Source organism: Acomys russatus, chromosome 19 (genome assembly GCF_903995435.1).
Source record: "Acomys russatus chromosome 19, mAcoRus1.1, whole genome shotgun sequence".
In the NCBI taxonomy this organism is placed as follows: Eukaryota; Metazoa; Chordata; class Mammalia; order Rodentia; family Muridae; genus Acomys; species Acomys russatus.
In genome coordinates, this window is record NC_067155.1 from 10,663,173 (window position 1) to 10,690,892 (window position 27,720).

Below are 27,720 nucleotides of genomic sequence, written 5' to 3' on the forward strand. Positions count from 1 at the left end.
GTGCGCATATAAGTTAATAAATATAAAAGTCTAAAATCAAGTGCATGTGTTTGTAAAGCTAGGTACTCCCCCCTAAACAGTTCTAGTTGTGTATCACCATTTTGATAAGTTCTATCTACGTTCTTATTTTATTTTATTTTGGTTTTTCAAGACAGGGTTTCTCTGTGCAGCCCTGGCTGTTCTAGAATCACTTTGTAGACCAGGCTGGCCTCGAACTCACAGCGATCTGCCTGCCTCTGCCTCTTGAGTGCTGGGACTAAAGTGTACCACCATGCCCGGCTTATTTTATTTATTTAATTAAAAAAAATTTTTTTTTTTTGGTTTTTCGAGACAGAGTTTCTCTGTGTAGCCCTGGCTGTCCTGGACTCACTTTGAAGACCAGGCTGGCCTTGAACTCACAGCGATCCGCCTGCCTCTGCCTCTCGAGTGCTGGGACTATAAGGATCTACTCCACACTCATCTCTATTATCATTTAGTTTAAAACACTTTCCAATTTCTGTTGTGGTTCTTTCTAACTTATTTGGAACTCTCCTCCTTATGACTAGGGATGTGCCTCATATACTTTGAGATGGTGAAGTTTTGGCTGGATGTGGCGGCGCACACCTTCCATCTCCGGACTCTGGAGGCAAAGGCAGGCAGATCTCTGGGTTCCAGCTCAGCCTGTACTACATAGTGAAATCTTGTCTCATAAATTCATCAACAAGTAAATAGAAAAAAAAAAAAAAGAAAACATTTTAGACAGGCATCGGGACACATTCCTATAATCTCACTGCTCAGTAGGCTGAGGCGGGAAGACACAGACTTCAAGGCCATCCAGGGCTACAGAGCAAGATGATTTTTCAACAGTAAATAAATAAATAAATAAATAAACAAACAAATGATGGGTTTTATGATCATGCAAATCAAATCTCAATAGTGCTCCGACCCCCGCAATGCTGAGCACTCTGTCCTTGTTAGGCATTCTTTTCCTTCCTGTTTTTTTTTTTTTTTTTAAAAGATTTATTTATTTATTATGTGTACCGTGCACATCGATCACACTACAGATGGTTGTGAGCCACCATGTGGTTGCTGGGAATTGAACTCAGGACCTCTGGAAGAGCCGTCAGTGCCCTTAATCTCTGAGCCATCTCTCCAGCCTCCCCCCCCCTTTTTTTGTTTTTTGTTTTTGTTTTTCTTTCCCTTAAGTCAGGCCTCTACACAAAAGACGACTCTGTCTCGCTTATCGTGTGTCACCACTTGGCGTATGGCAGCACTGTATGGCTGCTTGTTTATTATCCTCCTGCCTTCACTGCAATGTCAGCACCTTAAAGTCAGGGGAGCTTTTCAGCCAGGCACATGCCTGTAATGCCAGCACGTGGGAGGATGAAGCAGTGGGGATTACAACGTTGAAGACTGTCAGAGCTACCTAGCAAGCCATTGCTTGTCCCACAGAAAGGAGACGGGGCAGGTAAAGGTACCTGCTATGCAAGCCTGCTGTCCTGAGTTCAATCCTCAGAACCCACCAAAAACGAAACAAAACAACAACAACAAAAAAACACCCAACCCGAACAAACAAAAAAAACGCAGTGGAAGACATCTGTAATCCCAGCACTTCTATGGAGAGATGGGAGTCAGAGGTCAGAGAATCACCAGGCAGCCTGGGGTCAGCTAGTCTCACGTGTGCTGTGCAACAGAAACAGAGACAGAGAAAGGCAGGCAACTTTCAAAAGTTGTCCTCCGTCTTCCGGCACATCTCGTAGCATGCACATGCTTGAATACACACACACACACACACACACACACACACACACACACACACCCCAAAACAACAACAAAAAAAAACACAACACAAAACAAAACAAACAACAACAACAAAAACAAATAAGGCACACATAGTGGCACAGTCTTTGATCCCAGCATTCAGGAGAGGCAGACAGATCTCTGAATTTGAGGCCAGCCTGGTCTATAGAATGAGCATGAGGCCAGGCAGGTTTGTAGTGAGGCCCTGCCTCAAACCAACCAACCAACCAAACAGAAAAACAACTATCAAATGAGTTGGTTTGAATGAGAATGGCCCCGTAGGCTCAAATATTTGAATGCTTGGTCTACTGTTGGTGGAACTGTTTAGGAAAGATTAGGAGGTGAGGCCTTGTTTGGGGAGGTGTGTTCCTGAGGGAGGGCTCTGAGGTTTTAAAACCCTGAGCAATTCCCAGTTAGAGGTCAGTCCCTCTTGACTGTGGATCACATGTAAGGTCTTATCCACTGTTCCAGTGCTAAGCTCCCACTGTTCCAGCATCACACATGCCTGCTGCTATGCTCCCCACTATGATAATCACAGACCCTAACCCTCTGGAACTGTAAGGCCTGGATGAAATGCTTTCTTTTATAAATTGCCTTGGTCATGGTGTTTGTTACAGCAATACAAAAGTAAGACACCAGGGTGCCGGGCCGTGGTGGCGCACGCCCTTAATCCCAGCACTTGGGAGGCAGAGGCAGGCGGACTACACACACACACACACACACACACACACACACACACACACACACACCATATACATATATTAAGAGCTTTGAAAATGGTTATGCCTTTTGGCTCAATATTACACTTCATTTTAAGTCCAGCTTTCTTTACAAAACAGAACTCAACGATCCTCCTGCCTTCTGACTCAGTATTAGTTCGACTCAGAATCAATCCCCACTTCTAGACAGGGAAGCAACTAACATGTGGAAAGGGCGTTGTCCTTCAGAGGCAGAGGCTTGGTCCTCACAGTGCAGACTTTATTACTCTGCTCCTAGTCAAGCAGAGCAATAAGCCCTCTCTTTGTCACCAGAGTACTCAAGTTTACCCCAGACATTTCCATATTGTTTCTGAGAGAGCAGTAAACTACTCCTAAGTCCAAACTAATAGTCCAGGAGAAATACTTTTTAAAAATTAGTCCAAGATAAAAAAAAAATTTTTTTTTATTTTTTTATTTTTATTTTTATATATTGAAGACAGGCTCTTAGTTTGCACCTTCTATTTCTGTGATAAAACATTGGCCAAATGCAACTTCAGGAGAAAGGGTTTATTTTACCTCACAAATTACAGTCCATCATTAAGGGAAATCAAGGTATTAACTCAAGGCAGGCCTTGGTTGCAAAAACTCAAGCAGAGGAGATAGAATGCTTGCTTCCCATGGCTTGCTCAGTCTGTTTTCTTTTTCTTTTTCTTTTTTTTCGGTTTTTTTTTTTTTTTTTTTTTTTTTTTTTTTTTTTTGGTTTTTCGAGACAGGGTCTCTCTGTGTTAGCCTTGGCTGTCCTGGACTCACTTTGTAGACCAGGCTGGCCTCGAACTCACAGCGATCCGCCCGCCTCTGCCTCCCGAGTGCTGGGATTAAAGGTGTGCGCCACCACGCCCGGCTTTTTTCGGTTTTTTGAGACAGGGTTTCACTATGTTATCTTAGCCGTCCTGGACTTGTTTTGTAGACCAGGCTGGCCTCGAACTCACAGAGATCCACCTGCCTCTGCCTCCCGAGTGGTGGGATTACAGGCCTGCGCCACCACACCTGGCTTCAGTTCTTAAACTATAACGCAGGACCACGTACTTAGGGGTGGTACCTGTGCTGGGCCCTCCCACATCAATCATTAGTCAGGAAAATGCCCTTAGAGACTTGTCTACAAGCCATCTCTTGGGAGCGGTCTCTCAATTGAGGTTCCTCTTCGCAGATAACTCGGTATGTAGGCCAGGCTAGCTTGGAAAAGAACGTGTGCTACCAAGCCTCGCTCAATATATATGAGATTTATTATTTTTGCAGTATTCTGCCTGCATGCCAGAAGAAGGCACCAGATCTCATTATAGATGATTGTGAGCCACCACGTGGTCTTGCTGGGAATTGAACTCAGGACCTTTAGAAGAACAGCCAGTGCTCTTAACCTCTGAGCCATTAATACATATTTTATGGTGGGATAAAAACAGCTCCAATGCGTGGCATGGTGGTGTACACCAGTAATCCCGGTGTTTGGGAGGCAGAGGCAAGAGGACCTTTTTATTCATCATCTCCACCAGACACAGGATTTCACTCACGCTTGAACTCAGTCACAAACCCACCTACAAAGTCCATCAAACCGCTATTTCTGCCAGTCGCTTCATCAGTCACTCGACATGATACACAAGGCCAAGATGCATCAGACACAATCTGTCGGACACACAGCCAGTTGGTCAGCCTCCCACTTTCGGTTTGTCAGTCTTACACTCTGTCAGCCGTTCCACACAGTAGTCAGTCCGTCCCACATTTTGTTTGCCCTGTACTCACAAACCATCAGGTTCTCCGTGGGCGTTCGCAGCTCTCATCCCTCCGTGCCAGGGTTCCCGTTCTCACCAGGTCTCCAGCACTCCCAGCTGACTCTTCCGGAGGCGTCCTGGTGACCAACGCACACGCGCCTTCGTGCCCAGGGACCACAACTCCCGACACGCCTAGCGCATGCGCACGGCCAAAGAGCACGTCATTTGGACTACAAGTCCCAGAAAGCACAGCGCTAATTTGTTGGGCCCGCTGGGAGATGTAGTCCTTAATGTCAGCTCGGTTTGGGGTGGTGGCAAGGGCGGGGCGACGACGGGAGTGGACAGTACTCCAGGCTGTTGTTTGTTGGGACAGAGATGGCTGTTGAGTTGAGGTTTTGGGATGCGTGGGAAGTTGGAGCATGCACGGAGCAAGTGAGTGAGGGCCATCCTTAGATGGCTCACAACCATCTAACTCTAGTTCCAGGAGTTCTGGTACCCCCTTTTCGGCATTCGCAGGCACCAGGCACACACGTGTTGCCCAGATATACCAGTAGGCAAGACACCCACATTCACACCCACACCCACCTCACATTTATTTGGTGTGTGTGTGTGTGTGTGTGTGTGTGTGTGTGTGTGTGTGTGTGTTGTGGGGTATCTACCATGATGGACGTGAAGAGGTTAGGAGACAGCTTGTAGAAGTCAGTTCTTTCCTTTTACCATGTGGGTTCTACCGATCAAATTCAGTCTTGGCAGCAAGTATTTTTACCCACTTAGCCACCTTGCCAGCCATATTTTTGATGATGATGATGATGATAATTACTATTATTATTTTGTGCCTGGGAACCCAGAACTTTACTCACCTTAAGCACAGCCTCAAATTCTAAGCTATAGTCCTTCCTCAACCTTTGTCATTTTATTTGATTTTAACCCTTAGCTAACTAATACTAACCACGTGAGACAGCTCAGGGTTAGGACACTTTTAAGCACCACGGACAGCTCCCAGCTCTCGGCAAGGTTCCTGGCTCAGAAGGGATTACTGCTGGGACTTTGCTATCATGGCGCTGGGTAATATTCGGTGTAACGGCCTCAGCTTCATGCTATCAAACTTCATAGATAGCAGCCACGGGGTGTCTGTATGCGGACTGTGCAGGGAACAGCAAGATACAAGGCAGAGAGTGCTTTGAGGACAAAAATTGGTAGTACAGCAATCTCAACCAAACCCATTTCCTCACAGAGATTCTCAGGAGGGAAAGATGCTTTGCTCCGTTCTGACAGGGGCAAGAGCACCGAGCAGAGTCCTAAGGCACGGATTTGCCCTGTGCCTGCTCGTCCTTCCCTTTCTTGCTTGCGAGCTGGGGACGGCAAAAGTGGATGGAATGTGGAGTCTCTCAGATACAGGATCAAACCAACTTTGACCTCTGCTGAGATCCTCACTACTCACCTTAGGATCTGTTTCCTGTGTAGAAACGGACTGGCTGATCGGGTATTTAATACATACTGTGGGCTAGGCACCACCACACCATGAAACTCAGTCTAAGAAGAATGAGAACAAATATTTTCTTTTTTTGATTTTTTTTTTTTTTTTGAGACAGGGTTTCTCTGTGTAGCCTTGGCTGTCCTGGACTCGCTTTGTAGACCAGGATGGCCTCAAACTTACAGAGATCCTGGCGCCTTTGCCTCCCAACTGCTGGGATTACAGGTGTACACCACCTTACCCAGCTCATAACAAGTATTTTCTAATAATGTGTATAATATGTGAGTGTATTTTTGGATAGGGGAGGGAAGAACTTTGAGGTTGATGAATGAATTTATAGCTCAAAAAAACGCCCAGCAGAGGTTAGTAATCCTGGTAAGTGGATAAGCCTAGAATGTATGGGAAGGAATATTGATTTGTTCCAAATCAGGGGGTTCTAGGAATTCTAGCCTAGTATGCCCAGTATTACTTTTTAAATATTACTTTTTGTTTTTTAAGAAAAAGTCTATGTAACCCTGGCTAGCCTGGAACTTGATATGTAGACCAAGCTGGCCTTGAACTCACAGAGACCCACCTACCTCTGCCTCTGGAGTGCTGGGATTAAAGGTATGTGCCACCACACCAAAGTGGATATGCACCTGTAAAGAGGCTGCCCATAAGTTGCGTGAGTGATGATGCACACCTGTAATGTTTGAACTTTGGAGGTAGAGGCGGAAGCATCACTATCAGCTCAAGACCTATCTGGAGTACTTGACTGTTGGCCATATAGTTGTTGGGGTTCTCATAAACACGTATTGGGGTGTGAAGGAGAGATACACCTGCTCTTGTTACGATCTCAAGTGTGGGATGGGGAACGGTCTTGTGAGAGAACAGGTGATGTTAATCCACTAGAACATAAACCACCTCGTTCGGGAGCTTGATTGTTGCCAGCTGAAAATCCGTCAACAGACTCTGGGAGGAGATATATAAATGAGCCCAGAACTAAAGGTGTGGCCTTTGGAGACTTGGGATAGTTTTGGCTGTTCATCGCTCCACTTCTAGACGCTCCTAGAGAGAATCACTCCAGGGAAGGCTTCGGGGCTCCGGCTCCTACTGAGGTTCTGAGTTCTGGTAACTCTAGGTTCCAGCAGAAGAAATCCTGATGATTACATCAGGAAAATCATTCCTTGGAACTGATATCCTTACTGTTTGGTTATTTTATTTTTTAATCCTCTTTTCCTATTGTTTAGGTTAGTCAGGTTATAAGTGACGTATGCTTGGTTAATAAGTTTGTAATAAAATATATTGGTTAAAAAAATTGAGCCTACAGGGTAGACTGATATAGGGAAAGAACAAAGAACCAGGAAGTTTATGCATGTGTTCTAGTCTGTTCATTTTTAGTATTAAGGAGTTAAAGCTGTTTTACATGCATGTTCATTCTGTGAAATGAACACACATTCAGATATACACAGAACAACTGTGACAAAGACACACTGGGGTCCCCTACTCACATGGAGATTCTGGCAGAATGAGGTAGACAAACAATGAAACAAATTTTAAAACTTACTTTAATAAAAAGAATCGAGGTTTCTGTTAAAGTTATTTTTTTAAAGTTGGTAATACTTTTACATATTTCAAAATTCCAAAAAAGACAGAGTAAACATTATTTCTCAGCCTAGCTTCTCCCCTCTCCTCCCCAAGGGCAGCTGGTGCATCTACTTCCTTCTTATCCCTTCAGAGATTCTGTGCATGAACATGAATAAGCAAATGCTTTCCCTTATGGTGTCTGGCAGATTTCTCCCACATTAATAAATAAGGACACTCTCCATTAAGGCTGTGATCTCTAGTCTGTTGCAAACCCTGGTGGACTTGTTTTTTGAAATGCTCACTTTTAAGAAACCCTGTACAGATGATCTGTGTGTACAAATAAATGCTGTAGGGTTCATTTCCCAGCAGGTTCGCTAAGAAAACATTCAAGTGATTCAGCCACCGATGAACCCTTCTCCAACAACGGTGTACCCGTTCACACTCCCACAAGAAGTAAACAGGAAATACTCAGGGCCCTTTGACAAAAGATTGGTCAAGTAACTGGACGGAGGACACAATGTTCCAGTTTTACAGTAAATTCACCAAGGAATCTCTTTCAAAATATTTACAAAGATATCAGTGGGGCTCTCATTTCTAGATGTGACCTGGAAAGTCAAACTGCAGACGCATTGGTTGTTCTCATTTCACTGAGCGGGGCTGTTACAACCTCAGCATCCACTGTGAGAAGTGTTAAAACAGGACTGTTTTTTTTTAGGGCCAAGGTGGTGGATACAACACCTGGCTTCCAGAGTTGCTTCAAAACGTGGCATCACTGTCAGGTGTGTCCTACCCCATTTTTCGAGACAGGGTTTCTCTGTGTAGCCCCGGCTGTTCTGGAACTCACTCTGTGGACCAGGCTGGCCTTGAACTTGGGGATCCACCTGCCTCTGCCTCTAAAGTGCTGGGATTAAAGGTGTGCACCGCTGCCCCCACCCCATTTCATCTGCCTTACCGAGACTGAACCCTACACTTTGATGGAACAGAAAGGAATTGTAGGCAAAGGCAGGTGTCTGGTTCTCTGAGTCTAGCTCATTTCCTCGACAGGCCATTTGGAGCAATGTCATGCCTGTCACCCTGCACTGTCAGAGACAGCTGGGACGAGGTGAACAGACCTGGGATGTGTGCATGGTAAAAGCATGAGGACTGATGAAGGGGAGAGGGGCAAAGGCATATTTCCTGGCTTTGGTGATGGGATGGTAGATAGTGACATCTATGAAAGGGACAGGGGAGCAGAGCGGCCTGGATAGAGAAGGGCAGTTTCCTTCAGGGTAGGCTGGATCTGTGAACTTAATGGTACCCCTGGAGGAGCCCACAGCCATGTCTAGGTCCGAAGCTCAGAAGTCAGAAGCAGACACTCCGAAATAGGGTGATGCCACTTGGGGAAGGTGAGGGTGCAACGTGGCCCCCTCGGCAACCAGGGGCCCCAACACTTGGAGAGGAAAAGAGAAGATGAGAACCTTCTGAATACGGTTATGCGTGCCCTAACCACTGGGACAGCATGCCACAAGGATGCCAGCAGCCTCTGCCCTCAGAGGGGTCCTGCTGAGGGATAGCAGGACCCAGCTGTGGGCACAACAGGTCCTGTGAAGCAGCAGGAGAGAGGCCTGAGGTGAAGGTTGGCACTGAGGAAATGGGGAACACAGGTGACTTGAGGGACTGGACTAGATGGGGACGGAGCTGGCTGCCTGCCAGTTCATCACCTGCGTCCCAGCTGTCCTCTTACCGGTATCCATCAGAGTTTAGGAATGCCAAACAGCACCTTCCCAAACCGCCTCACTACGATGGATGGCTCTGTGACTCATTCTGGGCCAACACATCCTAAGTGGGTATGTGGCAAAGGCTTCTGGGAATGCCTGCCTTTCAAATATCACGAGGTGAGTAGTTGACCTGTCATACTTCCTTACTTCTCCAGTGTGCATTACAGATGCAATGGCTGGAGCTTTAGCAGTCTGCTCAGAACCATGAGAGAAAGGCAGAAAGAGCCACAGCACTACCTCCAACATGAGTCACTGAAATCTCAACTACCATAAAGCTCATATCCAAGTGTAACTTCATTACTTCCTAAACGGAACCTTTGTTGTGGTAATTACTAATACTTGTCCTGTGCCTAACTCTCCCTGTACCTTTTATTTATATTTTACATTTTCGAGACAGGGTTTTTCTGTGTAGCTCTGGCCCTCTTGGATCAGACTGGCCTAAAATTCAGCGATTTTTGCCTGCCTCTGCCTCCCGAGTGCTGGGGTTAAAGGTGTGTGCTACCTACCATCACCAGGCTCATTCAGAACATGCTACTATTTCACAGAGCTATCACAAAGCCAGGCAGCTGATGTTCCTTTTTGTAGCCATGTGGGTGAAAAGCTACCAGCCAAGATGCATGAGCCAAGGTAGACCAGCTGAGTTGCTGTGAGGTCAGACTTGGCAAGGGACACGGGAGGCCACATCTAGAGGGAAGTGAGAGTACAGAGAAGCATCCACAAAAGGCCGATCCCAAGTGTTCTGGAAGCCAGGTGTACCCCAAAGGAGACCCCTTCTGTTTGGGGGTTTGCAGATAAGGAGAAACATGGGTGTGAGAAGCTAGGATGGCCATGGGTTCTGATGCTGGACGGTTCCCAGACAGTGGCAAGTACGGCTGCAAAGCGTTACCAGGATGACTGTTCAAAGCAGGGTCTGACAGGCAACTGTTCTGTACAACTAGAACATCTCCGTGCCCCTGGGCACAGGCATTGGACTATAGGGGAGCTGTGCACACTCCATAGTCTGTTGCCTTTTAGGGTAAACAGGTTCCCTCATCCTCTGAGAAACCAGAGATCACAGATGTTCTTTTTGTCAGGAACTGCATGGACACAGGCTGAGGGCTCCCCTCTCCTCTTTTGACCCTTAAGAAAACACGTGGAGGGAAGCAATTAGATAAGGGTAGAGTTTTCTATGAGTATTAAAAGGGTCACTAGAATATCTTGCTTTCAGGGGCTGGAGAGATGGCTCAGTGGTTAAAAGCACTGACTGCTCCTCCGGAGGTCCTGAGTTCAACTCTCAGCAACCACATGGTGGCTCACAGCCATCTAGAATAGGATCTGATGCCCTCTCTGGCCTGCAAGGTCCATACACAGAGAGAGTGCTCATACACACGTAAAATAAAGAAGTCTTTAAAAATGTGTCTTGCTTTCTAAAACAAAACAAAACAGGTTTAGCTTTTCCTGGCATTAATAGCTGAGAGGAGCCGGGTGTGATGGTGCACGCCTTTAATCCCAGCACTTGGGAGGCAGAGGCAGGTAGATCTCTGTGAGTTCGAGGCCAGCCTGGTCTACAAAGAGAGTTCCGGGACAGCCAGGGCTACACAGAGAAACCCTGTCTCAAAAAAAAAAAAAAAAAAAAAAAGAAAAAAAAGAAAAAAAAAAAGAAAAAAAAGAAAAAAGAAAGCCGAGAGGAAGGCTTTTCAATAGTCCTCTTGTAGTGACCTCATGCAAAATGTGGGAGGGAGAGAAGCTCTGAGAACCATGACCTTTTGGGGTGCCCCTTTAGCAGAGCTCAGTGGCTTGATACCAAACTGGAAATCAGTTCACCATATTAAAGTAAGGAGGGCAGATTGGATAAGAACAAAATTTAAGTTATTTAAGAAACAAACAAAAGACTAAGAAATAGCATAACTAAGCTGGGGGCTGTGGTGCGTGCCTGTAATCCCAGCACTCTGGGAGGCAGAGGCAGGCGGGTCTCTGTGAGGCAGAGGCCAGCTTGGTCTACAAAGTGAGCCCCGGACAGCCAAGGCTACACAGAGAAGCCCCTTCTTGAAAAGCCAAAAAGAAATAAAAAATAGAAAATAGAAAAGAAAAGGAAAAAAAAAAAAACCAGCATGACTTTATGATTTAAGAAAGAAACTGAGCATGCTTTGTAGCTTTTGTGTAGATTATGGTTAGGACGAAACAAATACAAAGTGTCTAAAGCAATCTGAACATCTGGTGCTAGATATTGATGCTATCTGCTAGATAGAAGGTTTTTCCCTCGAGGTGTAAAAGGATAACTTTTCCTAAATATTTGTTGCTCCAGTTGAGAAAAGTACTACCAAGAGCCCCCAGGACACTGCTTTCAAATTCTGGCCAGACACTATCGAAACATCAACAAGGCAAAATCCCAAAAGGATGGCTCAGTGGTGTGGTTACGCAAACGGATTTGTCCCTGGGTTATGGTTTTATATGTACTCTAAGTCTTAGCCTTTTAGAAATATATTCAGGGAGATGAACAAAAAGGTTTTCTGGGGTGTATGTGAAAAAAGACAGGGAGGGACAGGAGCAGAGGTGGGTGGGAGGCCCAATGAAAACACATCATTCATTTTGTAGAACAGTCATTGTAAGTGCTAAAAGGTTATACAGAAAGATAAAGATATTCTTTGCCCCAAATCTAAATATTGCAAAATGATGAGAGATTTACTAAATACCCACATATATGCATACATGTTTATATGAATATATACACAAATTTAAATTGATGATTATTTGTGAAGAACCAACTCACAAAGCTGTTAATTCAGCTTTTTTCAATGAATTTATAGTGTAGAAAAGGCAGGCCGTTATTTGTGTTTCTGGTAGTGGGACTGAACTAGGGCTGTCCACATGCTTGGAAAGTGTTCTACTACTGAGCTACATGTCAACCCCTTGGGGTGAGTTTATATCAGAGCGGCTCCACATTGATACTATTGATATTTGGGGCTAGAAAATTCTTTGAAAACCTTCCCTGGGCACCTAAGTATGTTGAGCAGGATCCTTGACCTCCACCTGGGTACCAGTAGCATCATCCAAGTGGCAGTGACAAAGATGACTCCAGACATTAGCCAATGTCCTCTGAGGAAAAATTACAAGAGATGGGTACCTCCAACAAACAGCACCCCGAGACAGTTCAAGATAGTGGTTTCCGTTAGAGCTGTGACTCCTTTAGAGAAGCTGCAAAACTGGCCGCTTCTCTGTCAGATGGCTCACTGAGAAGAGGACAGGAGCCAAGCATGCTGCAGTGTCTGTGAAGCGCAGAACTGAGCCACATGTGACTTAACTGGTTTTATACGTGGACTGGGATTCTGACTTGAAGTCACATAGGAACACACATTACTCTGTGTATATTTGGAATTTAGGCAGAGTTTTCTATTAACGCAATGGCATTTTGGTTGGTTCAAAACTTTCTTAAGAATTCATCATAATTCTGCACGATCACTTTGGCATAATAATGTACCTTCTGGTATTTTTGTAGACAGCAGTGCACCTTGCACCAGTGTGAAAGTTACCGGCTATTGACCCTGAGCTCCTGGTGAAGATGGGCCCACATAAGGACACAGCAAACTGGCAAACTGGCTCAATACACATCATTCTTTTATAAATTACTTTAACCATCCTTTACAAAAGGGAGTCATAAGTTGTTTATACACTATGCCTGTGCAGAGGCTTTATTACTGGTAAACTCATTTTGGGGTAATCTTAAGATGTCTGCGGTTGCTGAGTATAGTGGTACATGGCCATGGTCGCAGAATAAGGGAGGTGAAGGCAGAAGGATCAGAAAATTCAAGATCATCCTTGGATACATGTAAGTTCAAGGCCAGCCTGGGTCACATGAGACCTACTGTCAGCAAAACAAAGAAAAAGTCTGTTGTTAAATGGGAACTGAGTCTGATACATTTGAGAACTACCAACCTCAACTTCCTTTTGAAGTCGGAGGTCACCACTGACATTATGCCATCTTCTCACGCCACCAATACACTGTGTGGACTTACGTTTGTGCTCGGTAACTCAAAAGGTATCTGAAGAGTTACCTTCCTAGGTAGAGTCTTTGATGTCAAATAGCATGGAACTGCCCACTGAAGGTTCTTCTACCCCAATTACATGCACAGGGCTTTTCTCCTGCATAATTTCACGGAGGTCGAACAAGGCCAGGGCTCTGCTTGCTTGTCCTACCTTGGCCTGGGCCACAGGAAGCTCTCTGGAAGTTGAGCGTGCATTCCGAAGGAGTTTTGAGCCCCGCCCACAAGGCTGGCCCCGTCTTCGGCTCCGTCCACGTGTTCCTTCCTCTCTGTTGTGGGTTATCTGATGTCGGATGAGGTGAGAGCTCTGAATGAAACATTTTCCACACTGATTACATTTAAAGGGCCTGTCGCTCCGCTGAGTCCGTTCATCCTGATTCAATGGCGGGTCGCAGCTGACGGGCTCTGTCCACCCGTGCTTCATGAAAGCTGCTGTCTGCGCAAAGATCAGCCTCTGTTGACACTCATAGGGCTTCTCCCCAGCGTGCTTCCGCTGATGCTGGGCCAGGGAGGAGCTGTGCCTGAAGCCCTTTCCACAGTGATTACACTCGTACGGCCTCTCCTCAGTGTGAGTCCGCAGGTGCAGGAACAGGCACGTGGTCCTGGAGAAGGATTTCCCACAAACACTGCAGGTGTACGGCTTCTCCCCAGTGTGTGTCCTCTTGTGCCGCCCCAGGGATGAATTCTGATTGAAGGCCCTCCCACAGTCCTGACACTCGTAGGGTTTCTCTCCAGTGTGAATTCTCCTGTGGACCGTGAGGTGTGTACTGTGGCAAAAAGATTTTCCACATTCCTCACACTTGTAGGGCTTGTCTCCGGTGTGGATTCGCTGATGTTGAACAAGGGAGGAGTTCTGGCTGAAGGCTTTCCCACACTCTTTGCACATGTAAGGTCTCTCTCCTGTATGGATTCTCTTGTGCACTGTGAGATGTGCATTATGGTTAAATGACTTCCCACAATCGGTACACTTATAGGGTTTATCTTGCAGCTGACCTTTTGTGAGTTCTTTAACGGTCATAATCCGATCAAAGGCCTTTTGGCAGCCATTGTCTTCAAAGGACTGTGTTGCTGGGGAGTCTGTCTGCTGACTGACTAAGCTTGGTTTATGTTCTGAATTTTGAACTTGTGAGTCATTAGTAGAGCCATATTGTCTTCTAGAAGTGTCTGGGAATGAATCCATGTTTAACCTAAGAACACAGGTTTCCCCGAGTCCAGCCTTTCCAGAGCTTTGACTATGGACTGGTATCTCTTTGAGGCCTTTCAAGTACCCTAAGCTACTCTGGTCCCTCTTCAGTGCCTGCTTCTGGCCATCACTTTCCCGATCTATCCCTGTCATGGAATCCCTTGCTGTAATGGGGGATGGTTCCTTTTTAGGGAGGCCCTGCTCCTTGAGCGATGTGTGGTCTTCTGGTTCAAGAATCCAGCCTGAAAGGAAAACAAAGAGCTTGTAGCAGTTAAGGGAGAGGCAGGTTCCAATACCCTGGACCTTTGCCACTAACCCAGGCTCTTAACAACCGGCCTTGATAAGTCTTGATTCTCCCCCTGACACTAACTACTACTCCTGCCCTCAACCTGCCCTTGCTCCTGGGCCAGGCATTGGAAATGAAGTAAACCTTTACTATTTTTTTCAGGATTGCTGTTATAACCTACCACAAACCTAGTGCCCAAAAGTAACAATGCTTTGCATTTTACAATATGAGTTCCTAATGTCCAGATGTTAGCAGGGTTTTTTTTTTTGTTTTTTTTAAAAGCTTCACAGAAGAACGCATGGGAGCCAGTAGTGGAGCATCTTCAAAGCTCTCTCTTAGTACCTCTACTTCTGTGGTCACACATCCTTTTCTTGCTGGGACCTTCTTGCTTCGAATGATTACTCCTATGATTACACTGGGTCCACCTGATGGACAGCTAGTTTTAGGGGTTAGGAAGTGGACTTCATCGAGGGCCATGCTCTGCCTCACTGCCCACTCTCAACATGCATGCAGAAGCCCACTGAGATCAGAGAGAGCACTGTATCCTTGGAACCAGAGTTATATGTAGGTGGTTGTGAGGCAACTTGTGGGTGCTGGGAACAGAACCCAGGTCCTCTGCGAGAGCAGTATGTGCTCTCAACTGCTGACCCATCTGTCCAGCTCCACCTTTAGCATTCTTGGGGCCTCTCACCTGCTTAAGACTTGCCCGTGACACACATGAATGTGTTCATTCATTCAGGATCCATCTCCCCACACTAGTGTCCAGTCAGTGCCTGGAACTGACATGGGCTAAATATTCAAAAGCATCTGTCTCAGTGAATGTTGGAGGGACAACCAAGAGCCTGGCCACAGGAGAGGAGCTGAAGGAGCTGAGGCTGGCTGGGCACTGTCTTTTGCTGCCTCGGGCTTAATCAAATGCGAGACATTCCATCAATAGGTTTCTTTTTTATTTTTTTCAGGACAGGGTTTCTCTGTAATAGCCATTGCTGTCCTGGACTTGCTTTACAGACCAGCCTGGCCTTGAACTCACAGAGATCTGTCGGCCTCTGCCTCCCGAGTGCTGGGACTGTACCACCATACCCGGCTTCCATCAATAGCTTATATCTGAAGATAATAGGCTATATATTTTGTAAAAATGTTCTTAATATAAAATAGGGCCATGTAGCCAGGCATGGTGGTGCATGTTTCCCCAGCACTGGGGGAGGCAGAGGCAGGTGGATCTCTGTGAGTTCGAGGCTAGCCTGGTCTACAAAGTGAGTCCAGGACAGCCAAGGCTACACAGAGAAACCCTGTCTTGAAAAATCAAAAAGGGGGGAAAAAAGAAAAAGAAAAAAAGAAAAAGAAAACCAAACAGTACCATGTATACTAGATATACAAAGAAAAAAAAGGGGATGGGGTAGGAAAGGGCTGGAGAGATAGCTCAGAGTTTAAGAGCACTGTCTGTTTTCCCAAAGGTCCTGAGTTCAATTCCTGGCAACCATGTGGTGGCTCACAACCATCTATAATGAGATCTGGTGCCCTCTTCTGGTGTGCAGGCACACATGTGGGCAGAATACTGTACAAATAGTAAATAAATAAATCCTAAAAAAAAAAAAAGGAACCAGAAAAATAACAATATATATATATATTACGTGCATAGTCTTCTTCTTCTTCTTTTTTTTTTTGCTTTTGCTAGACAGGGTTTCTCTGTGTAGCCTTGGTTGTGCTGGACTTACTTTGTAGACCAGGGTATGGGCGTGTGCCACCACACTCAGCAATAGCACTATTCTTTTTTTATATATATAATATTTATATATTTATATATAATATTTACATATCATGTAAATTGTTTATTTATCTCAGATTATATTTTAAATTTTTTTTATTAATTTATTCTTGTTACACCTCAATGGTTATCCTATCCCTTGTATCCTCCCATTCTTCCCTCCCCCCATTTTCCCCTTATTCCCCTCCCCTATGACTGTTCCTGAGGGGGATTACCTCCCCCTGTATATGCTCATAGGGTATCAAGTCTCTTCTTAGATTAGCACTATTCTTAACAGCCCCAAAGTGTAAGCAACTCAAATGCCCATCAACGGGTGAATGTAAAAAAGAGACAAGAGTGTAGGGAATATAGCTCAGCGGCAGAGTTCTTGCCTAGCAGGTATGAGGCCCTAGGTCCTACTCCCAGAATTGCAACCAACAAGGATCTATCCATTCAGTGGACTAGTCAGTCATAAAAAAGAATGAAGTGTGAATACACACACCATGGAGGAACTTTGAGTAAAAGAAGCCTGACACAAATGTCACAGACTAAGAGTCCACTGATTAAGAAAGGTCCCAAACAGGCAAATCCATGGGCAATCCAAGTGAATTATTGTCAAGACGGAGGAAAGATGAGTGGTGACTGCTAATAGGCAACTTTTCCGGTAAAGGGTAAGGCCTGAATGTTTGTGTTCTTCTAAAATTTGCATGTTTAACTCCTAATGCCTCTTTTGTTGATATTTAGAATTGGGGCTCTGGGAAGTATTAGCTCATGAAGGCAGAGTCAGGCATAGTTTCGTTTGTCACAACCATCGCCCTCCTGCTACTGTTATTGGTTTCTCAGACCCTTAGCTGAGTGAGGGCTCATCTCTGTTCGGACGTCTTATTTTGTGCTACATTCATGTTTGCTGAACGGGTTTCTGAGCAGATACTATTAAATGCAGCCTCAGGGCAAAGCCTGATCCAGACCAATGTTGCCAATGGGAAGGAGCTAAAGAAGACAGAGACTTCAGGCCACTACTGAGAGCTGAGGTGTGTAACCAGGTCAGGCCAGCAACAGCTGAAGGCATCAGTGCTGAGCTCACCTGGAGTTCTCACAGCTCCAGTCACCCAACTCCCGGAAAACTACTGAGCCATAGTGTCTCCAGAGAGAAAGTGGTGAGAGGAAGTGAGAGAAGGTTTGAGACTACAGGGTACTAGGTGAGGTCAAGTAACTCCAGGAGGGGAACAGAAATGAAGCAAGACGCACCAGGACAGGGGCTCACCTCCACTGGGTACCTAGCCCACCAAACGGCTGCACTGGGAGGGGTCTGCCTGGACAAGCATTCATTTCCTTTACAACAAAAGAAAAATTAACTCTCTTGTTGAATCAAGTGTGTGACAAGCTGAAAGATGGCTCCTCCAGGATAACCACATCCCAGTCCTGGGACCCTGTGAACGTGTGATATTACAGGGCAAAGAAGATATTGTAAATACAAAAAAAAAAAAAAAAATTGAGGCCAGCTTGGTCTACAAAGTGAGTCCAGGACAGTCAAGGCTACACAGAGAGACACTGTCTTGAAAAACCAAAAGAAAAGGAAAAAAAAAAAAAAAAAACATATATATATATATAGTATTCTGCCTGTGTATGTGCTTACAAGCCAGAAGAGGGCAACAGATTACATAATAGACAGTTATGAGCCACCATGTGGTTCTTGGGATTTGAACTCAGGAACTTTGGAAGAACAGCCAGTGCTCTTAACCTCTGTGCCATGTCTCAGTTTAAAAAAACCCAGTTAAGCTTTTTTTAAAATTAAGATTTACTTTTATTTTTATTCATGTGTTATGCATGCAAATATACAGCACATGTGTGCAGGGGCCTGAGGTCAGAAGAAGGCATCAGATCCCTTGGAGCTAGAGTTACAGGTAGCTGTGAGCCACCTGACAAGTAGCTGGGAACCAAATTCAGGTTTTTTTTTGTTTCCGGCTTTTTGGTTTTTGTTTTCAAGAAAAGAAAGTGCAGCCGGGTGGTGGTGGCACACACCTTTAATCCCAGAATTTGGGAGGCAGAGGCAGACGGATCGCTGTGAGCTCGAGGCCAGCCTGGTCTACAAAGCTACAAAGTGAGTCCAGGACAGTCAAGGCTACATAGAGAGACCCTGTCTCGAAAAACAAAACAAAACAAAACAAAAAACACAAAAGAAAGTGCTCTTAACTGGTGAGACATTTCTCCAGGCCCAAATTAAGAACCTTAAAAGTGTGTGATTATCTTGGGATTCTCAATAGAACCAAGAGGCTCCACGTAGGAAAGGCAGGTGAGCCAGAGTCGGAGATGAGCATGTGACAGTGGAAACAGAGCTGAGTGACACGAGACAAGGAAATCGAACGTCTCCTGCAACTGTGAGAAGGACCACTTTGGACTCCAACTAACTTCCACAAATGTGAGAAAATATTTAACTAAACCTATAGGGTGTTAGGGCCGGGCATGGTGGCACACGCCTTTAATCCCAGCACTCTGGAGGCAGAGGCAGGCAGATCGCTGTGAGTTCGAGGCCAGCCTGGTCTACAAAGGGAGTCCAGGACAGTCAAGGATACACAGAGAAACCCTGTCTCAAAAAACCTAAGTAAATAAATAAGTAAATAAAGAGCTGGAGAGACGGCTCAGAGGTTGAGAGAACTGGCTGCTCTTCCAAAGGTCCTGAATCCAATTCCCAGCAACCACATGGTGGCTCACAGCCATCTATAATGAGATCTGGTGCCCTCTTCTGGCCTGCAGGTGTACACGCAGGCACTGTATACTTAATAAAGAAGTAAATTAAAACCAAAACCAAAAACCTGTGGGGTGTTTGTTTTTCTTCAGGGTTTTGCAAGGCAGCTGAGGCTCTCCTGCAGAGTGCATGGGATTACAGGAGTTCACCATCGTAAGGAGCCAAATCTGGCTTTTTTTCCCCCAGCCACTTTGCCAAAGCACTCTGCTCCTCTGCAGTAGAGCACCTATGCAAAATATTAACGCAAAGTAGGAGGCCTTTTGCTTCTAGAACATTTATGGCCCGGCTAGAAAGTTTTTAAAACTCTCTGGAACAATTCTGATGCCACACAAGCTGTGTGAGCCGGAACAGTCAAGGCTCAGTTATTTTAGAACCTAGCTTTCGTGACGGCACCTGCGGTCAGAGAAGAGTGTGTGTCCAGAGGAGGTGCATTTGCTCCTGACAAGTAAGTTGGCAACAACACCAAAGACAACTAATGGAAAAGGAAGGACTGGGTCTGCTGCAGCCTTACGGACCTGAGAGTGAGGGTCACACCTCTTCACAGAGGTAACTTTGTCTCTCTGTAGCCCTGAGTAGCACCTTCAAGTATTTGGGTGGGCTGACTGCAGACTGCTGGTTCTGTGTCATCAAAGCCACGTTCATTTCAGCTGTCAGGGTAGCAACGCACCAGCCCCATTTAATCATGTACTAGATCTTTCCTTTCTGTCTTCCCTAGCAAACAGGGTCAGGATAAAGGCAAGTAATCCAGTCCTGATGGAAGAGTTTTGATATAAGGGGACAGACGCCTGGCACGGTGCCCACCCCTTCGCTTCCTTCTCACCTGGAGCATGGATGGGATGGCTGGAGCTCCTGTCATCACACTGGAACCCTAAGCGACATAGAACCACGGTCCCTAGCACATTTCTAAAATGCTAAGCTCGCACCAGTGTTAGCGACGTCAGGGACTCTGCCTCTTAAAAATTAGTATGCCCCTCTTTTTCTGAGTTTCTCTTAGCGTAGCTTTAAGGTCTTTTGTTTTGTTTTGAGACAGGATCTTACAATATATACCCCTAGCTTGCCTGGGTCTCATTATGTAGACCAGGCTGGCCTTGAACTCATGAGATCCACCTGTCTCTGCCTCCTGAATGTTGGAATGAGAGGCATGCATCATCAAATCAGGCCAGTTTTTGTTTTATGATTTTAGATTTATCAGTGCTTTGCCTGCACCAAATGCATGCCTGGTGTCTGAGTGAGCCTCTATATGGGTGTTGGAAATTGAACCTGGGTCCTTTGCAAGGACAACAAGAGCTCTTAACCACTGAGCCAACTTTCTGCCCCAGGCCAAGTGCCCCCCGCCCCAGACTGTTTCTCTGTGTAGCCTTGGCTGTCCTGGACTTGCTTTGTAGACCAGGCTGGCCTTGAACTCACAGTGATCTATCTGCCTCTGCCTCCCAAGTGCTGGAACTAAAGGCGTGCGCCACCACGCATGGTTCCAAGCCAAGTTTTTTAATACCTAAATAGAAGCCTTTCTGACTAGCAGAAGGGTATGAGGAATATGTTTACAGAATCCAACATGCAAGAACTGAATGGAAGGCCAAGACGAAAGCCAAGAAGAGGATGCTGGGAAGGCTACTGAGAAAGGGAGTGGCCTAAGAAGAGGATGCTGGGAAGGCTACTGAGAAAGGGAGTGGCCTAAGAAGGAAGACAACCCAGAAACACAATGGAGGCAGGCCTCTCACTGCTGGAGAGGAGAGGAGGGTGAGGCCCTGGGGCACCCTCCAGAAATACATGACAACTGGCCAAGATGACCGTCTTAGAGAAGTCTGCTCACAGGCTGGCCCTTGGGCGTGTTAGGGAACTTGGATTTGGATTTAGGGTGGATTCCCACCATCCTAATTGTAAGACAAGTTCACCGCTCTACTCACATGGCTATTTTAAGCACTAGAATCAAGGTACACACTAGACAAAGGGTGCCCCCAGGAGACTCTCATCCTCCCTGGAGACCACAGTCCTCAGATACTATCACAGCTCACTGCTGGGGGCACTGAGCACAATCTGTCTGATGCCAACAGACTGAAGAACCGGAAACTCATGTCTGGTTCTTCTAGACCAGTGGCTCTCAACCTGTGGGTTGTCACCAGCCCCTTGGGGGTTGCTCTTCAGACATCCTGCATATCAGACATTTGCATTACAATTCACAACAGTAGCAAAATTACAGTTATGAAGTAGCAATGAAAATAATTTTAGGGTTGGGGGAAGGGTTCACCAAACACGAGGGACTGTATTAAAGGGTCACAGCATTAGGAGGTTGAGAACCGCTGGCCTGGACTTTGCCTCCTGAATCCTTTTCCCTTCACAGGTTTCTCTCGGTGTCTTTGGCTATAATCAGTCCTAGCTGAGAGACTGATAATGCCAAGTCCTGTGAACCGCCTGAGAGAGGGATGCTTTTGAGGGCTCTGAAACGTCATTTGTTCTGTAAGTACAACTCCATCGGCCACCTGCAACCTGCCACTGGGGGCACCCACTTGGTGGGCTCTTACCTGGACGGCAGGCCCGGGTGCCTCCTCTGTCTGCCACCCACAGCTCAGCACCTTGTTCCAGCTGGGAGATAACTGCAGGTTTGGGAAGATCAGGACCTGGAAATAGGAAAAAACACAGGTGTCACAGACATGGGGACAAGTCATAGAGGTTTTGCTTGACAAAGTTCCAAAGACCTCTGACTGCCCAGCATGGTCTCTAGACATCCAGAACAGCTGTTGAGGCTTTGCTTGACAAAGTTCCAAAGATCTCTGGCTGATTACCACTGCCCTTAAATATTATGTATGATCCAAGTGTAATTGTGCCTAAAAACTTCTTTGAAATCTGCCTTTTCTCCTAAAATTGTTTTTCTCTTTATTTCTCATTTTTGACTGTGAGTCCTAATGAAATTCACACTGGAAAATTTTTCCCACAGAGAATGCTGAAAGAAGGCATCTGGCCAAAGGCTTGAGACAATAGTGGAGTTTTCTGCTCTGTGTGTAGTCAGGTAGAAACTACTTGGAAGAAAGTTAGGACCTTGACATAACAGAACCTGGCTAGATGCTGTTAGGTGTAGAAAGGTTTCTTTAGAATCTGCTTTGAGAGCAATAGAAGGTGGACTTGGAATGTCATACTTTACAGATATTTTATAATAAAGGAGAGTTACCTTACACTTGAATAGCATACCTGTTGGTTTGGGAGTGGAAGTAAGTCAAGTTTTTTCTGTGTTAAGAACATTTAGTTTCAAGCTATGTTGCTATGACAATAATGTAAACACAATGGCTTTAGCCCCGGGAAATTTATGATTAAACTTTCCCTAGTATTATTTAAGAAATAATAATCAGAGCAGGGCATGGTGGCACACGCCGTTAATCCCAGCACTTGGGTGGCAGTGGCAGGTGGATCGACGAGAGTTCAAAGCCAGTCTGGTCTACAAAGCGAGTCCAGGACAGCCAAAGCTACACAGAGAGACCCTGTCTTGAAAAGCCAAAAAAAAAAAAAAAAAAAAAAAAAAAAAAAAAAAAAATCAAGTCATGCTGACCAATGCTTGAATATTGATTAATTTTTGCTATATCCCTTATTGTAGGTTATATAGAACCATATGTATTTCTTTGTTAGCTTGTTTTCTTGCTCTGTTGATTTTTGAATGCCCTATTGATTGTAAAAGATGAGAAAATCATGATGTAATCCGTAATGAAAAAATTGAATTTCACTTTAGATAAAGTACTGGGGTTGACCAAAGAAGAGAGAGAAGAAGGAAAAATAAAGTTCTCCTGGGATAGAAGACCTTTCAGTTTGCACTGCAATTTATGCCTCGGACTCAATACTTTTGTCCTGTGTTCTTTAGTTTCTCCTCACAATTAGTTCCTCTAGTTCCCTGTTCACCAACAGTTGGTCTCTGGCCAGCCGTTCCCTGCCTGTTCACTTCTCCCTACCTCGGAAACACTAAGACTTTCTCTTCTCTGATCTAGAAGCTGGTGTATGGGACACAGGAAGTTGGAAGCTGCTCTGGGAAAACAAGCTTAGGCTGCAGCTTAGGTTCTGGACCATCAGACATGTGGGCAACTCAAAGTCACATGAGGGCTTTGCTCTGTGACAGAAGGGGTCTAAGAGTGCCCTACAGTGAATGAGGACTCAAGGGTAAGTTAGAGCTCTGTATCAGAGGCCCACAACCATCACTCAGGAAGATTCCATCACTACAGCCAGGGAAGCAGACCTTACCCACAGAGAGGAGGTGCCCAAAGGTCTCCAGCATTACGTCACGATACAGAGTCCTCTGGGTAGGGTCCAGCTGTCCCCACTCCTCTTGGGTAAAGTCCACAGCCACGTCTCGGAAAGTCACTGGCTCCTGAAACATCATAGGCATTCTCGGTTAGTCTGACCGGCTACCTCTGTGGTAGAGGAAGAATGGGAGAAAACAGGCAAGCAGGGGGTCCCGAGAAAATGTACACTCTGAGTGATGTGCCTCAGCCATCCCTGGGAGCCAACTGGGGCGCTTTAGGTAGGCAGGGGCTACCATGACAACATGATAGAACCCTTGGCACGATCAACAAAGCCAGCCACAGCTGACCTATAACTGATCAGACAGACATGGCTACATATGCAGACTTGAAGAGATGGCTACTAGGTGTTTTTGTTATTTTGATTATGTTTACGATTGTACGTGTGTACACATGTGTGTATGAAGGCCAGAGGACAACCTTGGGTGATCACATCTTTGTCCTTCACACATTCTTCCACCGATGACCAGGCCATGTCAGCACTATCTGTTATCTGATCACCAGGTCCCAGCTCCACTCCACCCCCAGCCCCTTTTTAACCCATATTTTATTTTAGCTCAGCTTCAGTATCTTTTTTTTTTTTTTTAATTTTTTATTATTAATTTATTCTTGTTACATCTCAATGGTTATCCCATCCCTTGTGTCCTCCCATTCTTCCCTCCCTCCCATTTTCCCCTTATTCCCCTCCCTATGACTGTTCCTGAGGGGGATTACCTCCCCCTGTATATTCAGCTTCAGTATCTTATGGCATGTTCAAGTGGGGTTTTCCAACCCTACTCCAGTCCTCCTCAACTCCTTCCCCCCATTTCCCGTGCATGTGCGTGCGTGTGCGCATGCGCGATACACTTGTGTGTGGGCACACATGAAGGAGAGTGTGTCTGCATATGTGCATGTGTGGAGGCCCAATGTTGGTGTGGAGAACCATCTTCACTTGCTCTACAACTGTATTCACTGAGCAGGTTGCTCAATCAAACCCAGAGCTCACTGATATGGTTAGTCTCACTAGCCAGCTTGCTTTGGGGGGGGGGGTCCCTTGGCTGTCTTCTGAGGAGGGAATTACAGGTGGTCCACCATGCCCACCCAGCATTTATGTGGGTTCTGGGGATCTAAACTGTAGTCCTCACACTTGTGCCCTTTGACCCCCAGGACCCCCCTAACACTTAAAAATCATTCATTCTTTCTTTCTCCCGAGAGAGGATTTTCCGTATCTCTGGTTTGCCTCAGACACACTCTACAGCCAAAGATGACCCTTAACTTGTGATTCTCCTCCTTTTCCCTCCTAAGTGCTGAGATTACGGGTGTGCAGCACCACGTCCAGGTTTTTGTTTTGTTTTTAATGTGGTGCCAGGGCTTCATGCATGCTGGACAAGCACTCTTCCCACTGAACTACATCCCCAGCCCCTGATGAGGGGGGTGTTACATATAAAATACTCTGAATATCCAGATATGTACATTACGATTCACAACAGTAGCAAAATTACAGTTATGAAGTAGCAATGAAATAATTCTATGCTGGGCGTGATGTTGCCTTTAACCCCAGCACTTAGGAGGCAGCGGCAGGTAGATCTCTGTGAGTTCGCGGCCAGCCTAGTCTCCAAAGTGATGGGTTATAAGCATGCACCACCACACTGGGCTTAGAATGTACACTGTCTTTCACCACAAAGTTTGCTGTGACTTCTTATAGCGGCCACAAGAAACTAGCGTACCACACCTCTAAGGCCCCCATTTTTGGTCTGTGATCCTCTGGAGGCTAGTCTTTAAGATGGTTCCTCAGTGATTCCATGACCTGCATGCAGCCACGTTGATTTGTATAACTGATAGGACACTGTAGTGTAGAGTCTGATCCAGGGCCATAATAAAGCCTTGTCATCCCCGGGACTGCCACTCTATAGGAAACCACACACTACACAGTGCTTTCATAGTGAGGCCTACATGGAGAAACACTGAGTCTTCCTGCCAGCAGCCAGGGTCATGAATCATCTTGAAGGTGGGTCTTATAGGCCCAGTCAAATCTTTTTTTTTTTTTTTTTAAAAGATTTATTTGTGTTTTGCCTACACATATACCTGCATACCAGTAGAGGGCACCAGATCTCATTATAGATGGTTGTGAGCCACCATGTGGTTGCTGGGAGTTGAACTCAGGACCTTTGGAAGAACAGGCAGTGTTCTTAACCTCTGAGCCATCTCTCCAGCCCCTGGCTCAGTCAAATCTTAAGTAATAACTGTTAGCTTGACATCTTGACTGTCACTTTAAGAGCCTAGGGCAGACCCATGAGCTAAGTTACTCTTGGGTTCTTACCCATCAGAAACTGTGAAGTAATATTTATTTCTAGTCACTACCTTTTGTGTGTGCTATTTGTCACACAGCAACAGATTAAGTACATTTTTTTCCCCTTCATGTCCTAATATCTTATTGCTTATCCCCTGACACACTGCCAGCCTGAGGACGTCACCTGAGACTTCACTGGGGCTGGAGAATCCACCATCACCGTGGCTGTGGCTAGGCCTCAGGTCTCGGTTCTACACTCTGGTCACATATCATTAAAAACAGATAATGCAAATCTGATAATTTGCAATCTAAGACTATCAATAAGCTCATTTTTTCCCCACACCACATGTAAATAATGCAAATCCCCTCCAAGAAAACCAGTCCCCCCACACCCCCAAGTACATTAATTTCAAAGTTGCAGAGCTTATGTATGAATTGGTTTTGGCTTTTGCTAGGCAGACTGTGGGGAAAATATTATACAGTCTACAAGTGCTGGAACTTTGCTGACTAGAAGGTTGGCAAACACTGACAGCCCTCCCTCCTACAGTTTCCCATGGCCTGAAGGGTGTGACCCTCGGTAGTTATTTCTATTTTTTCTAACTTGGTGTCTGCGCCCCACCAAATTTTTGCCTTACTTGCAAAATAGGAGCTTCATGGTGTGGTGGTACCCCTAAAAGTCTCTTGCTTCTGCACCTTAGGACACGTCCTGAGGACCATACCCGCCATGTGGGTGGCTCTGTAACGTTAGCCAGTCAGCTGTCATCACCGAGAAACGTCTCTCTGGGTGTGTGGGAGGGTGTTGGCTGGAGCAGGGGTGAGCCTCTGCGCGGGAGTCTGCCCTGTCCTCTAGGAAATAACCGTCTCCCTCCCCCAACACCATGGCAGACAGTCAGGAGGTCGGGGCATGCGCACTGGAGACAGAGGGGGGGGGGCCTGGGTTCGGACCTGGGCTCCGAGGCTGAGCCACCGAGCTTGCTTCCCCAGTGGAAAAAGCGAGGCAGGTTACAGGCCAGTCTGTTGGGGAAGCGCGGCCCAGAGGCCACTCTGTCGTTAATTGTTACCTGAAGTTGTGGTGTTTGCGGCCGTGAGGCCATCACCACTGTTGCCGCTTTGTCCTGTTGGTCCATTCCCGGCCAACAGGTCAGCCACAGACGTCCAAGGCGACCACCAATCTAAAGCGCAGCCCCGTCGTAGGGGATCACCCGACCAGCCTCCAGCTGGACAATGGCGGCAGCGCCTGGAATGCTGAGACTACAACTCCCAGAAGGCCACGCGCTGAGACGCAGCACTGAACCAATGGGAGCTACCGCCAGCCCAAACGTTGACCAATGGAGAAGTCCTGGCCTCTGGTCAAAGGGAGTCGAAGCCCCTCAGGGCTCTTGATTAAGGATCAGGTCCCAGTACTAGCAGAGTACCACTTACATACCGTTCCCTATGAGTGCGAGCATCACTGGGGCCCTGGGCTCCCGGGAAATTATCCTCTAACTCTGACACTGAATTTAGGGTACATATGTGTCTGTGCAGTGAGGGGAGCGCGCGGCAGCAAGGCCTTGGTGTTCGAGTTGGTCAGTCTGGCCTGCGGCTGGAATTAAAGGTACAAGAGGGCTGGAGTTTTCCTCCTTTTATCTGCGTACTCCGGTTACACTAAAACTTACCCTCCCCCCTCCAAAAAAAATTACGTGGACAATTAAGAGCTTTCTTAATGTAATAGACTTTGAAGGACTAGTGGCCAGAAAAGGGAAAACGAGGCTTCCTAGATTTCATTTCTTCAGATAAGATGAACACCAACCATTTAAAGGTACATCCATAAACGTAGCATTTAAGAGATGGAGGCAGTAGGAACTCAGGGTCATGCTCTACTACCCAGCATGTTCAAGACTACACTCTGAAGAGGAAAGAGGGCATTTGGGAGATGGTGGACCAAAGAAAGAAAACATATCTTCTCCCCCCCTACCCGTCCCCCCCGCCCTGCCCAGACAGGGCTTCTCTGTGTAGCCCTGGCAGTCCTGGACTCATTTGTAGAGCCCTGGCAGTCCTTGAACTCACAAGAGACCTGCGTGCCTCTGCCTTCCAAGTGCTGGGATTAAAGGCATGCACCTCCAAACCTGGAAAGAAAACATATCTTAACCATACACACAAAACAACACACACACACACAC

The 27,720-nt window shown here is 46.1% G+C and overlaps 1 protein-coding gene across 1 annotated transcript; it reads right to left on the reverse strand.

The window, feature by feature from the left end:
- Positions 1-12,931: 12,931 nt before the first annotated feature.
- Znf8 (zinc finger protein 8) lies at positions 12,932-26,765 on the reverse strand. The gene is made up of 4 exons (XM_051162437.1): positions 26,623-26,765; positions 23,234-23,360; positions 21,535-21,630; positions 12,932-14,481 (listed from the first exon to the last, which is right to left on the reverse strand). Exons 1-4 carry the CDS (start codon positions 26,686-26,688, stop codon positions 13,073-13,075), a joined length of 1,698 nt encoding a protein of 565 aa, XP_051018394.1. The 5' UTR covers positions 26,689-26,765; the 3' UTR covers positions 12,932-13,072.
- Between the last annotated feature and the right edge of the window lie 955 nt (positions 26,766-27,720).

Excerpts from the sequence above, each read along its gene's own strand:
- Znf8 (XM_051162437.1), bottom strand. The coding sequence starts at position 26,688 with ATGGACCAACAGGACAAAGCGGCAACAGTGGTGATGGCCTCACGGCCG. Across the intron at positions 23,361-26,622 it reads CGCAAACACCACAACTTCAG|GAGCCAGTGACTTTCCGAGA; the intron begins GTAACAATTAAC and ends ATGATGTTTCAG. Across the intron at positions 14,482-21,534 it reads CACCCGGGCCTGCCGTCCAG|GCTGGATTCTTGAACCAGAA; the intron begins GTAAGAGCCCAC and ends TTTTCCTTTCAG.